This window comes from Coregonus lavaretus (genome assembly GCF_964263955.1).
Source record: "Coregonus lavaretus genome assembly, chromosome: 5".
NCBI classification, from domain to species: Eukaryota; Metazoa; Chordata; class Actinopteri; order Salmoniformes; family Salmonidae; genus Coregonus; species Coregonus lavaretus.
In genome coordinates, this window is record NC_139992.1 from 68,508,079 (window position 1) to 68,523,356 (window position 15,278).

At 42.1% G+C, this 15,278-nt stretch overlaps 1 protein-coding gene across 1 annotated transcript; it reads right to left on the minus strand.

The window, feature by feature from the left end:
* Positions 1 to 1,750: 1,750 nt before the first annotated feature.
* On the minus strand, positions 1,751 to 12,046 carry LOC311128746 (N-chimaerin-like). Its single transcript, XM_084160996.1, has 7 exons — positions 11,350 to 12,046; positions 9,306 to 9,390; positions 5,625 to 5,798; positions 4,941 to 5,018; positions 3,987 to 4,124; positions 3,295 to 3,400; positions 1,751 to 3,136 (listed from the first exon to the last, which is right to left on the minus strand). Exons 1-7 carry the CDS (start codon positions 11,602 to 11,604, stop codon positions 2,965 to 2,967), a joined length of 1,008 nt encoding a protein of 335 aa, XP_084017122.1. The 5' UTR covers positions 11,605 to 12,046; the 3' UTR covers positions 1,751 to 2,964.
* Between the last annotated feature and the right edge of the window lie 3,232 nt (positions 12,047 to 15,278).

A 15,278-nucleotide genomic window follows, 5' to 3' on the forward strand; every position in this document is an offset into this window, starting at 1 on the left:
AGCAGTCTAGTGTTACGTGTATTGTTTATGTTCTGAAGATAACATTATATTTATAATCACTGTATTCTATTATTTAACATGAATTTCAATTAAAGCTCTTCTAAGAGCTCTTTGATGTTGTAAATGTATTTTACAGTAGATCAATTGTTTCATGTACATTTTGATTTATTGGTATGATGGGTGGGGGAAGGGATGGAATGGCTGTTTAGTATGGGATATTGGTGTATGGTGATGCAATTTTATTCACTATAGGCCTATGCAGTTTAAACATTGTCCCCAAATTCCTACAATATGATGGTTACATAGGCTTTAGCAGAAATATAGCACATTTCCACATTCAGAAATCAACATGTTACTACTTTAGCTGTCAACAATCTGAAAAGAAACAGTAATATCTACACGACAGGTGTTGCATCTACATGCAGCATTTTCACTTCACATGTCTGAGCTGAATATTTCAGTATATATTTTGCAATTGGAAATGTAGGTCAGCCTCTGCAGGAGGAAATGTCACACAACTTCATCCAATCAACAAAGAAAGGTCAGTTATCTCATGGATCAGAAGCACTAAAACCTTTAGATTCATTAATGTGAATACAAATCAGCCATCCCATGGTAATTGTAGCAAATATTATTTGATGTGCATGAAGAGAGGTCTGTCATGACATTATCACAGCAGTCATCTGAACATTTAGATGAGTTTCTTGGTCTACTGGCTGCAGCTAATGTAGAAGGATTTATAATAAATAGCTAAAAAAGCTGTATGAATTACAATAAATCACATTTTTATTGACCAATCAACCCAAACTAAATATGAATTCATTCACCATTAATTCAACCTAATGTAAATGATAAAGCCCAGTGATAAAGATGTAAAGAATTCCTGAACAGGTATAAACCATACTAGAGCATGAAGCCACAAAAGGCCGACTACGAAATGGGAAAGCATGAGGTGTTAAACACAGAAAAGCTTGGGGCAGCCAGGTCAGATTTTATGGCTTTTAATAATCCAACCTAAAAGCGTAGTGTTTCCACAGTTACTACTGAGAACAATGGCAGAGCATTTAATGGGATTTCACATTAAATTAGGAGAGGCCAGCTGCTGTCATTCGTGATGGCTGTGGTTCTCCACCAGTAAACACTGCCCAGTAGGATCTCCAGTGGAAAGTGTCTGGAACTCAATCAGGACAAACACATGAACCAAAATAACAACAGTTTTTGTTCACTGGCAGTTTAAATGCAAGGGTACACTTTGATATTATAATGAGCCGCTAGTGAAGAAGATAAGGCATGACAGGTTTTTGGAAATTGTGTGTAAAGAAATTGCTTGTGGGGTAATTAAACATAAAATGCATAAACCCCAAGGGACAATGTTTGCATATGTATCCAGCAATTAAAAATCTCCTGAATGCAGACAGGGCCGTGCCTAAAGGTATTGTGGGTTTTGTGTTAATCTCAGAGCGAATCAGTGTGATTGACGCAGAGTTGGAGGGGATGCTGCACACGGTCACGTTGGCCCTGGGTTGTCTATAGCACTGCCTGTCACTCTTAATATGCAGACTGAGAGGAACTGCCCCTTTTGTCAAGGTCATTTTGCAAGTGCACGCAAATGTAGCATGCCATGTACCTCAATGATAGGTGTCTGGGCACATTTACCATATTCTAAAATTAACATGCACGGCACTAAATGCTTATTCAATAGCTTCATTGTTACTGGAACAAGATGACTCAGAGCAAACCACTTCATTTTCAGCAAGCAAGGTTTAATAAATTATAATTTACATGCGCAAATTAAGTACAAAAATATTACAATAAAAAAAATATGAAATGCACAAATGTAACAGTTTGAATGCAACACAGTTTTGACTGTCAGGCAAATGTAACAGAACATTTAAAAGTACACTGATCGTTTTCTGATTGAAAGAGGCTTTGAATTTCCCCTAAAGAAGACTTCTAAAACAGCTGAAAAGGCAAAAAAGACAGGATCAGTCAAAGATAATTACAAAGGTTAAGAAAAGATACAGTAGTCTATTTCACATCCAGGTATACAATGTTTCACAAAAATAATTGCCCAATGGGCAACCGGGCAGGAGAGACTGTAAATCTACAGGACAAATAGCAGAGTAACTATAGCTGGGTTTCCATCCAATTGGTGACAGATTTACATGCGAATATGCTAAAATACGCAAAAAACAATATGCACATTTTCCCACCAGAGATGTTTTTCCATCAAATGTACTTATTGTGGATAAAAGGCTGTGCGTGATGACGTAGTGCACATAAAAATACCTGCATGCTTTCCCAACGAGTCATAGTGGGAGGACCACACAACTTGTCATCGCATGACTCCAAGTTTACTTCGATATGATGGTTATTATATCAATATTTGCACATAAAAGCGTTTCCACCGACATTTCTCACATAATTAATTTTACCGACACAAAATGATCCCACCTTGTCTAGCGTATTTTGTTTTGTTGACATTTGGCAAGTTTACCGACAAATGTTCTGTTTCCATCAGGCCTGTCAGTAAATGTTTTATCCGACATGTACTTTACGCGCACTAAAAGGTTGAATGGAAACCTGGTTAATGTTTCACAATCTTCATCACATGCTAGGTTACCGCTACAAAGTTAAACAAAATAAAGACACAGACAAAATCTGGTCCATCAGTGTTCTACACAAGCCCCGACAAAAATGGGGAGACAGACATGCAAGTTTAAGGTACATCATCATCCACACCCATTACAGGGGAAGAAAAAGTAAGGTTCAGCACTGCTCAACTGGGAGTGGAAACGGATGTATCTCAAATGTAATTACAAAGATTCCTTCATATGTAATACAAATGCAATACAAAGGTTCCTTCAAGTCTTTGCACAAAAAGGTGTTTAGACAGCATCAAGCTGTTTTACAAAAAATCTGGCTCTTTCCTTCCGTATTTGAGTAGAATGGATGTGTCTGTTTTCATAAGAGGATGTCTTCATTTTTGATGAGGAACTCCACCACCTGCCGTTGGTAGCGGATGTCGTTGAGTGCCGTCATGGCGTCCAGGTTGGGGGCACGCAGGAGAGTGGGCCCGAAAATAATGCCCAGGTTCTCCGCATTCATCAGGTTGTCCTTTTCATTCAACGTTACCCTGAAGAAGAGACACATCAAGGACAGACAATTAACAGCTGAATGTTGAAAACCCAATGAAAATGAAAATCTGATCATTCAATTACAACCATGTCTCAGACACACAAACATGATCTTACGTATCACCAGGGTAGCGAATCGCTTTGTTGAGAAGCTCACCTCTTTAAATGGGCCATGAGGTACCTCAGGGTTTCACTGTGTGCTACAGGCAACAGTTCCAGAGCCTCACGGAAGGCCTCTAGCCGCTTCTCTGGGTCTTCCAGCTCTGAGAAGCAAACAGAAGAGCGGCCACAAGACATGCTCTCAGAACCTCCGATATAAACATCTGTGCTCAATGGTTCTCACTGAAACTATTCACTAGCATGAAGAGATCAGAGTACAGTCAAGATGTGCTGTTGTTGAACTCTATATAACTGACTACCAAACAATAGTCATTTTCTAAAACGGAACCATAAGAACTTCAATCGTAAAGGAGGATCTGATGCTTGTTTTATGTGGACTGCATGAAAGCACATTCTCCACTGAATGCCCAGGATTGTAAATAGCAACACATAAACAGTGGAAATGCGGTAAAGCACAGCAATGAAAACAATTTTTTCTTTTATTTTTGCAGAATCATCTTTGAGAACTCAAAGAGCAAAAGGAAGAGCTGGATAAATGTTCACTGAACACTTCCATCACTTCCTTTCATGTTGAGGGATTTACATAATTAAACCACAGATATGAAAACGCACACCAATGGCATTTATTCTTGCATGGTACATTCTCCATGGTGCTGGTGCGTGTCTGAAACAATTATGCATCGTTTTAACTGGCAGAGAAGAGGAAAAAGCTGCTTATGTTTGACTCACTTGCAGCCTCAATGAACCTGGGGTAGGCGTCGTATGAGATGACAGGAATGGGTAAATCCCTGAGGTACAGTTTAAGTGCACCCGTGATGACATTGATATCTTCATAGGCATTGGCAGAGATGTCCGTCTTCTCACCATCTGTGAAGAGATAAAACACATTGTTAGACACGAGGAAATAAATAGTTGGATGTGCATAAGACACTGTTACATTTTTCTCGCTGATTGAACTCAAGGACATTGAGCGTAGTGTGAAGTGAGGAATAAAGGGATCGTGTCACTGTGGGGGATGAAATCTAGGCTGCTTCTCTGGACTGGCCTGGCCTGTTTTACTCAGACTTTTCCTCAGTTCTACATCCAGAGCAGCCCATGGCCTAATTCTGCTGAGGATCTACATATCACAGTGTTGTGAGTTGGAATGACACTCTGTCATGGGTGATCTCCCACACACTGGTCTAGCTAAGGTTTAGCCCATAGCTCCAGGGTTCCCCCTGGTCCATCTCTAAACTCACACTGCACTGGGCAGAGAATGAGGCAGACTATGGGCAGAGAATGAGGCAGACTATTTCTAACTACATCTTTAACTGTAGTAGCCAAATGAAGTTGGAGGTTTAATTATACGTTAAATTACATTTCGGTCAGCTACGGTTGTTGGACTAGTCTCATGATTTGCCATCCCCAGAGCTGGCCCATGGCCCTGGCTATATATCCTGTAAGTGGACCGTGTCAGGACAAGCCGTGCTCTCCCAGATGGAGATTAATCCCTCCTCAAATGTGTCACCTTCCCATTAATTCCAAATACTGTCTCTATAAACACATCACATGGTCAACATTTAGCTCAAAGATGACCTAAAACCATCACATTGAGTACACATGGAGGCGCTCAGTACTGTGAGAGGCACCCAAGGGGTTTGTTAACACCCGAACAGAATTATAGGATGTCAAAAGAAGACATACCTCTGTCAAATGTCGACTTGACATCTTCGACTGAATCGCTGAATCCAGATATTCTGTAGAGCCCTTCAGTCTTCAGCCCTATGACAGAGGGATAGAGAGGTTTAATAACAAATGCCGCATTTACATAACATAACATAGGACTGAAGTGGGCATCCAACACAGATTCAACTCAAGAGCAGAATAAATACAGCCAAATTCACCTTCAGCGGTGACCTTGGGCAACAGAAAACGTAATTAAGCTCTTCCATATGCATGAGAAATGTAAAATATCTACAATAGCACACAGGGAATAACATGGACAGATGCAAATAGTTTTCTGCATTATTGGATAAAATAATAAAGACATAAATCAAATATAGCATTAGTTACTGATGTAGATTACCGGGCTAGACAATACGGTAGAAATGATGCTTCTACATCATTGAGTGATTCAACTGGAATGCAATCAACTGAAGCAGCAGCAACACAGTAATCTATTCTCCATTACATGTCTACAATTACCTCCCATCAGCTCTCCACATCATATTAATGGAAAGGACCAACATTAAAATCATCCATCCTTACATTTCTGTTACCTGCACTAGATTGGGTTTTCCCTGAAAGGGAAAGAGGGAGTGCGATTTCTAAGAAGGGTGTGATTTTCAACTATTTCAATATGGCCATGGCTATCTATCTTCTGCTCACCTCTTGATTCTATTTCCTGTATGCACATGTCCACCACCATGGGTCGCTTGGTGTTGTGAGCTTTCACCAGGGTTGTTAGCTCACAGCTGTACACTTTCTTGACATGTTTCAAGTCCGGCACGCAGTTGCAGGGTACCATAGTGGAGCAATGCTTGTGGACGTTCAGGCCACAATCTGAAAGAAAACAGGAAGAGTAGAGTCAGAGTGGAGAACCTAAGAGGCATATCTTCCAATGATATCGTCTAATGATATCGTCCAATGACATCTTCCAGAGAAATAATAGACCAGAATTAACATTGAAGTGTAGCAAAATGAATAGCCTGCATCCCCCAGATTGTTAATTTCATTTTTGTCGACTGGCTTGGTTTGTTTTTGCTTGCTAAGGCCTAAATGCTCTTGATCAATATTTGCAGTCAGAATGTCATTGGACCACTGGAGAATTCTCTCTTAGCTGATGACTTCACTCTTTGGTCAGCTGCCAGGGGTGTTATTGAAGTCACCTTGAACACTGGAGTGGAACACAGGTCCACAAACCATCCCTCATCCAGATGGCGTGCCATTCATGCATCAAAACAATTAATAACAAATTAAACAAAGGTTGGTCTTATAGCTACCAAATGTATATCTACCTAATTTATTCTGGATTTTACTATGTGGCTTGGTTTGTTTTTCATCAGCACAATAAAAATAATAATAACACAAATCGCAATGACCCAAACCTTTAAAAGACGTATTTTGTCACAGAGATTCGTATCACAACATGAACCTTATTTGTGTTCTTCTAAGCAGTGAATATGTAGTTTCAATGATCATCCCTAGTGATTTTGTCTTCAGTGCTAGTGAGTGGGGCCTGAGGCGCATCTGCCTGCCTCAGATTCAGAGCAGGTTTCACCTTGCAGGGAGCACAGTACAGCAGAGAGCCAACACAGCGACTCCTGCTCTGCTTTGTAACAGAGGCTTTTAGAGGGAATTAGAGGCGCACTGAAAACAATGTGGCCTGGAGGAGGGAGAGTCAGGCCTGCACGCTCCATTCTCCTCCAGAATCTGGGCTCGCACACAATGGCCGTGAAGGCAGCGATTCAGCCGCTGCGGGCTACACTAGACCTAGTTTCCCAGACTTAAATGGGCCAGCTCCTTCAAGCTTTAAGCAGTTCTCTGCCTTCTCCCAGTTTGGAAGAGGAACTTTGACAAAAATGTGTGCGTTATAGTATTCCGACTACATCTCGATATAAGCATTTTGTTCACTGAGGTTTTTTTCTATGAATATTTGGTGTTTCAGAGGAAATATGTCATAATAGTTGCTCCTCAAATATCAAATCATAAAAAAATTACAAAAAGGCACAAAAAGAGTATGATGTAGAGATATAGCTACACATATTTTGATTAGTATTGGCCCCAGAGAAATTCCAGAAGGCTTTATTCATATGCATTGATGCAGGAATGTAATTACCTTCAAGAGATGATTCTCTTAAGGGTATGAGACAGGCAGTGTAATAGAGGGCAGCCTCTCACCAGACACAGGGCTGTTAAACTGGTGTTGTGCATGTGAGCACACACACACACACACACACACACACACACACACACACACACACACACACACACACACACACACACACACACACACACACACACACACACACACACACACACACACACACACACACACACAGATGGCCCCTGGGTTCCAGGTGGGGTGGGAAAGCCCAGAGGGAGCCTGCAGACAGACACTGCTTTACTGCACTGTCAGCTCTATCGCCATGGCGAGGAGAAGACACTCCACTGAGGATGGGCTCTGCCCTGATTTGGCTAAAAGGGTCTGACACTGGAGGTGGGGTGAGGGGCTGGTCCCGCTGGTGGCCAATCAACACATTATCATGTTGTCTAACCTTTCCTGTGCCTGAGATCCCCAATGCTTCTCTATTTTACCATCTCTAATGGCAGCATTATATAGACAAACATATTGTTCTGTTGCTAGCTATTCTATGTTGTTTTCCACCATGCATAGAATGGGCTGTGTGACCTAGCTCTCTGGTTGTGGCTGCTGAATTTTAATGCGGTTGGAAATGGAGCTCCTTCCCAGCGCTCGGAGCCCCACTCCTCATTAAATAGACATGCCAGCTTTGTTTTTCTTCACGGGCATGATGGTATGAGGCTGGGGGGGCGTCCTCTGATGAGGAAATGTGGCACAACAAGCACTGGCAGGGGCTGACTTCCTGGCGCTCGCCCAAAATACTTCACACATACAGAAAGAAAAGGGAGCACATTTTTGGAATGCAAATTCAAACATCGCATGAGACTTCACTGTCCTAGATTCTGGTCGCCATGGCTTTAGTCTGAAGGAATGGCCAAAAAAAATAAGGAAAATAAAAGCCACTTTTCATCCGATTGTCAGCTGCTTTCTAAAGCAACGCATAAATTATTCATGGGTCGGCTTCCACAGACATAAGTGTAGCTCACTTTGTCCCATCAATAATACATTAAACACAGACATCAGTCTATGTTACTGCCTTATTCAGGAATGATGAACACCTGAAAACTACTGCTTTATAGAAAACCATGATAAAACATCTATATTTTGGTGTGCCCAAATAACAACACCAGAAATTGCAGTGCACAGCTTTTGCTTTTAAGCCAATTAGTTAATCATTTCTAGAGATCAATAATATCGCAAAGCATGCAAGCACTGCAGCAATATGATCCCATGAAAGCCTTTTACATGCTAAATTCATGGTTGCCACAATTATTCTTTATTGTTGTTACCCTAGCATTATGAAAGCCTAATATCCGGTGATAAAAATGATATAAAATCACTAAAATACCTTAAATCAATTGAAAAATAACCACTTAGATGGTAACAAAATAATTTCATGACTATACTGTACATTCACTGTAAATGGCTGCTACACAACATCAGATCGTTATTGTTCACAGGGCAGCAAAATCACTCAGCTGCCCTGATTGGATAGATAGGCCTAGGAGTACGCGTGTTTAAAAATGGGAATCTATTCAGAGACCATCAAGTGAGAATTTCAGCATGAATCCACAGAGGCATTCTCAACCCCCCACTTCCACTTCCACTGCAACTGGAGCACAGAGAGAGGACGCCAGTCTGAGTCTGGACGCCATTGTGCATTATGATAATGGACTGATCAATATATAGATTGCATATAGACTACATATAAGTCTGCCGTCGAGTGGAGAACAATTGCTTTGACCATAATGTGGGAATATGGGAGCTACATCAGTATAAAACATTAGCATTAAAGCTGGTCATTTGAACAGTGGGATAGTAACGCCATTAGCAAACTCATCAACTGTGCTGAAAGCACACTCATCAACTGAACCACTCATTCATTAGTACAGTAACACATCATTTGCTGTTAAAGCAAGGCATTCACATTAGTGAGAAGTACGTACTACAGTAAATCCTCCATATTGAGTCCCCATTTTACTCCATTACACAACTCCTCTAATCTGTTCCCAAATATTGGTGGGATTTTAGATTAAGGGACGCAATATGACACACACTTACACTCACATTAAAAACCAGGTTCCCCACATACTGGGGTGAGAAAAACATCAAAGTCCATTACATAACTAAAGAACAGCATGGTGTTCAGTAAAACCAGCTGCAGCTGTACAGTGGCTGTCTACTGTAAAGTATAGTACAGTACGTACCTGCACATTTGACTCCCTGAGCCGTCAGCCCCCACATGAAGTTGGCACAATATTCACACCAGTGAGGTCCCCGGAACGTGTGGACCTGGAGGATAGAAAGAGACAAAGAGAGAGGATGGTAGTCAGATGCTGCAGTCATGTACCACATGGGTACCACACCTTCCCCAGGTTGCCCTGGAGACACCACAATGCTGGCGTCTTAAACTAGACAGATTGTGTGTGTGTTGGAGATGAGGGGTGTTTAGAGCCCAGTCAAATCTGACAGGATGCCTAATCGAATAGTGTTGGTGGTGCAGAGCAGGGAGGATGGGTGGACACTGTTGATGCCGTGCCAGTGTAAGGGGGCATGTTGTCATGGAAATGTGCTACGGCAACGGGTTGCTCAAGCAGGGAAGGGAGCTCCCTCTCCGCCAGGTAACATAACAACAGCTCAGCCAATCAGGGGTGCCTGATCCAGACCTATGGGGAGGATGCAGAGCGGGATCCCTCTGAGGTGTTTTCCTACACGACGATGGGAATAATGGCCCTTTTAAGTGAGGTGAGAAATACTAGGACCATCACCAATACACTGTGTTAACTCATTATGGGATCAGGGATGGCATGAGAGGATTAGCAGTAAAACAGTCCATTACGGTATACAATGGAGAAGATGGTATCAAGGCTGATGAACTGTGAGTTCATCCGACTATACTATTGGCAGGATGGACTGGTTAGAATATATATTTGTGATTCACAGGAAAATAAAACCTTATTCTATTGAGTATTTAAAGAGCGACTGCCTTTAAAAAGCAACAAATCCCTTTGAAAATGGCCTATGTGGCATTTCATTTGTTCGTTTTTTTTGCCGAGGATGTTTTAGTTGTGCAATTTTACATCTAACTAAGGTGTTTGGTCCAGTATTTCTCAAGTAAAAAAAATATGTAAACAAAGTTGGGCTGCTGGGCAGGTCTGTCTCACTGTCTATGTTATTGGATAGAGAGCAATCACTGCAGCTGTTCACACCATGTTAGTGGGCAAATGGACATCGTCAAATCAAAACCCAACCTTCATTTGTCCGTTGTTACCCGATGTTCCAAACTCTGTTTTAGACGAGACTGACTTTATGACCAAAATCATCCTATTTACACTTTGTAGTCAATTTTGACACTAGAATAACTGTTTCTGACTCATATCGATGTCACATAGGCCATTTTCAAATAGATTCTTTGCTTTTTAAAGGCAGTCGCTCTTTACGTAGGAACAATGAAAATTGAATTAATTCATACAATTTAGCACTGGTTGTTGTGTCTGGCTATTTGGTGAATCTTTTCTCAAATTAATTTTTTTCCGTCATATTTTGTAATCATAACTTAAAAGAGATATCTTGGTTAGTGTGTACAAGGTTCAGGATAATTATTCATTAAAATGCTCTGTCAATAACTATTACACACTAACCATATCAGCCCAGATTGCTTCCTCTGAGGAGGGAGCTTGAAACATTTGTGCTAAATGCGTGACAGACCCTTAAAATGGTGAAACGGAGCATTCAGTATGGACTGCCTGGCATAGTAATACATACATAAATAAGGAGGGAAGCCGGAAGAATGAGTCCTGTGAGTGTCAGCAGTTCTAGAGTCTTTGAGGGAATGTTTCTGCCCCAGCTCCCCACTTCATTAACTTACCCAAACAAGCAGAGCAGAGCAGACCAGAGCAAGTCTGATGACTGGAGCCTAATGGGAATAACACTCCTCCACTGTTCCACCCCCCTTCATCGCCTAATCTTCCCATCTGGTGCTCAAACCAACAACAGTGGACCACAGACCGCCCAACAGATTTCCTTTTGAAAAAAGCTCAGTGGACAGACCCAAAACAGTCCTGTTCTCTCACGCTTTCTCTCGCCCCATAACCCCCTGAACAGGCATTCTGGTGGCCAACTGCCAGTATAGGAACCTAATACAAAAAAACGCCACCTGTCCACAACATGCTGAAAAATAAGCTATATTTTATAGTGGAATGGCATGACGAAGAGATGCAAATACTCTTCCTGTGGCAATTTGTGTCTCACCTTGAAGTTGTGGACTTTCACGTACTTGGGCGGCAGGCTGTTATCCTTCAGTGTGGCTTTGCGGACCAGCGAGGTAAGCTGTGAATAGGCAAACAGTTTGAGAGGCTGCCAGATAGTGGCTGGAGGTTTCTGGGGTCCTGAGATCCTCATCCCCAGAGCAGCAGCCAGTATGTCCTGCTGGTTGGCCTCCTGCTTGGCCTTGTGCACCAGGGACTTCTCTCCCTTCCGGACCTCGTAAGACTCCCTAGATGGCATTCTGACACTCAGGTTGACCAAATCAGATGAACAAGCAGCAAACCCTATAGAGCAGTCTAAAAAGTTAGAGGTCCTCTGGAGAAAAAATAAAAACGGGATGCTTAAAAACGGGATGCTTAGAACTAGTCTAAACTATGTAATATGAATTGCATTGCTCCAATTTGACAAGCTTAAACTTAGTGAAGAAACACACACAAAAAAAAAATTCTGAAAGATGTGTCCTCCTTTAAATCCTCTCACAGCAGAGAGAATTGGATGAACGATGCTCCAACGATGAGAGTGTCAAGTCCTGTGATGGTTGGAGTTGGATAGAGAAGAGAAGAAGCCTTGGGTGCTTATGTGTTCCCTGGGAATATGCAGATGAGCTGATGTTGTATTAATCCTCTTCTCCCTGTGCAGAGCTGATATAGTCTCTCTGGAACAGAGACAGCACAGTGTGTGCACTGTGGATGGATGCTGCCAGCACTACCAGAGTGAGGGGGAAGAGGATGGGGGAGGACCCAGTCAAAACGGATTAGATGGATCACACTGGCCAATCAGAGCGAGGCAGGAGCCTGCTCACGCTTCATCATTGCCGTTTCCCCGCCCCCACAACCCCCCTCTAAGATCCAATGCAGGAGAGCTTGTGTAGGAAGAGTCTGAGTGAGTGTGGGTTGATAATGAGTAATGAATGAGTAATGCATCATCACTGGGCTACTGCTGCCCACAGCTAATGACACCGGTGGGCCGTTGAAGAAAGTGCTATTTTCAAAATCTGGTTACCAACCATTTACTGTTCCAGGGACCACACTGACCTGTCCCCACTCTACAATAGGATATACAGAACACATAAGTAAACATTTGAACCACATATTATTTTCTCAAAATGAAATTCACAAAATATGAATAATTTTGTTGGATGCACTATGAAAAGGGAGAGATGATGCAAGGACATGTTTTTTCTTTGCAATAGTCTGCCTGTAAGCCTATATTTCAGTCACCACGCAGACAACCCAGAGAGAATTAACCTAGGTGTGCTCATTCCACACAATTACAAGCGCTTTATGGTACATTTGAGCTTTGTTTTGTTTCCTGGCTTCAAATACATAAACAGATTAAAGTAATATGTAAATTAACAGAAATATGAAATACAATTTGATCTACCTAAATTCACTTGAAGAGCAATCTGGCTTTATTTTTACAATATGGGCAATGGAAAAACACCATAATTTACAGAATCACAGAATTACATTGAACAAATGTACATTTCTCTAATACCTAAATTCACAGAGAGTCAAGTAATTCATTTTACATTTCAAAATTCACAGATGACTTACAGTGGAGAGAACAAGTATTTGATACACTGCCGATTTTGCAGGTTTTCCTACTTACAAAGCATGTAGAAGTCTGTCATTTTTATCATAGGTACACTTCAACTGTGAGAGACAGAATCTAAAACAAAAATCCAGAAAATCACATTGTATGATTTTTAAGTAATTAATTTGCATTTTATTGCATGACATAAGTATTTGATACATCAGCAAAGCAGATCTTAATATTTGGTACAGAAACCTTTGTTTGCAATTACAGAGATCATACGTTTCCTGTAGGTCTTGACCAGGTTTGCACACACTGCAGCAGGGATTTTGGCCCACTCCTCCATACAGACCTTCTCCAGATCCTTCAGGTTTCGGGGCTGTCGCTGAGCAATACGGACTTTCAGCTCCCTCCAAAGATTTTCTATTGGGTTCAGGTCTGGAGACTGGCTAGGCCACTACAGGACCTTGAGATGCTTCTTACGGAGCCACTCCTTAGTTGCCCTGGCTGTGTGTTTCAGGTCGTTGTCATTCTGGAAGAACCAGCCATGACCCATCTTCAATGCTCTTACTGAGGGAAGGAGGTTGTTGGCCAAGATCTCGCAATACATGGCCCCATCCATCCTCCCCTCAATACGGTGCAGTCGTCCTGTCCCCTTTGCAGAAAAGCATCCCCAAAGAATGATGTTTCCATCTCCATGCTTCACAGTATGGGATGGTGTTCTTGAGGTTGTACTCATCCTTCTTCTTCCTCCAAACACGGCGAGTGGAGTTTAGACCAAAAAGCTCTATTTTTGTCTCATCAGACCACATGACCTTCTCCCATTCCTCCTCTGGATCATCCAGATGGTCATTGGCAAACTTCAGATGGGCCTGGACATGCGCTGGCTTGAGCAGGGGGACCTTGCGTGCGCTGCAGGATTTTAATCCATGACGGCGTAGTGTGTTACTAATGGTTTTCTTTGAGACTGTGGTCCCAGCTCTCTTCAGGTCATTGACCAGGTCCTGCCGTGTAGTTCTGGGCTGATCCCTCACCTTCCTCATGATCATTGATGCCCCACATGGTGAGATCTTGCATGGAGCCCCAGACAGAGGGTGATTGACCGTCATCTTGAACTTCTTCCATTTTCTAATAATTGCGCCAACAGTTGTTGCCTTCTCACCAAGCTGCTTGCCTATTGTCCTGTAGCCCATCCCAGCCTTGTGCAGGTCTACAATTTTATCCCTGATGTCCTTACACAGCTCTCTGGTCTTGGCCATTGTGGAGAGGTTGGAGTCTGTTTGATTGAGTGTGTGGACAGGTGTCTTTTATACAGGTAACGAGTTCAAACAGGTGCAGTTAATACAGGTAATGAGTGGAGGACAGGAGGGCTTCTTAAAGAAAAACTAACAGGTCTGTGAGAGCCGGAATTCTTACTGGTTGGTAGGTGATCAAATACTTATGTCATGCAATAAAATGCAAATTAATTACTTAAAAATAATACAATGTGATTTTCTGGATTTTTGTTTTAGATTCTGTCTCTTACAGTTGAAGTGTACCTATGATCAAAATTACAAACCTCTACATGCTTTGTAAGTAGGAAAACCTGCAAAATCGGCAGTGTATCAAATACTTGTTCTCCCCACTGTATATGACATTTTCAAATTAATATCCTAGTTAAAATGAAAGAGAGATAAAGATTAATTGAGCCTCTCATCTCAGTAGGATTCTGTCTGAAACTGTGCTCATTTGCTCTGTTACTGATGCCAGCACGGATGGTATGCTAATTCTGCATCACATATAGAGCACAATTAAAGTGCTGTGTTGGGAATGATCTGAAACCTGCTACAATCCACACAGCGAGTCAAATGTGATTAAACTCCCCCATCCCAGAGGCTGATTTGGGCTCAGCTGTTAGAAAGCCATCTGAACAGAGACTGGGGGTGGAGTAGCCTAGTATGAGTTCACATAGACTCACTCTTCATGCAATCAATAAGGGAAGAGCTTATTGACGGTTACTGTAGCCCCCAACAGAGAGAGATGGGGTAAAATGAGAGCTACTAGAGGCACGCTCCACAAACAAACACTGGCTTTGAAGATCACTGCAGGTATGATGGCATTCAATAACTGCTGTGTCCATAACTGAAAGGGCTTTGGACTGGACATGAAAGACATGAAACAGAGGCGCCCAATGGAGCGCTCCTCTACCACGCTGTAGAACCCTCTCTCTTCAGGAGGGGTAGCTAGCTACCAGTGAGAGGCAGATAAATTGCAGCCAAAGCCTTTCATATGCATCCGTCTACCCTCACAGACCCTGGGTGCTTTAGGAAGCTGTGCAGAGTAATTGCGTTGCCTGCTGTTAAGTGTGGAGCGAGCATCTGATACCCAGGATGTGGCTT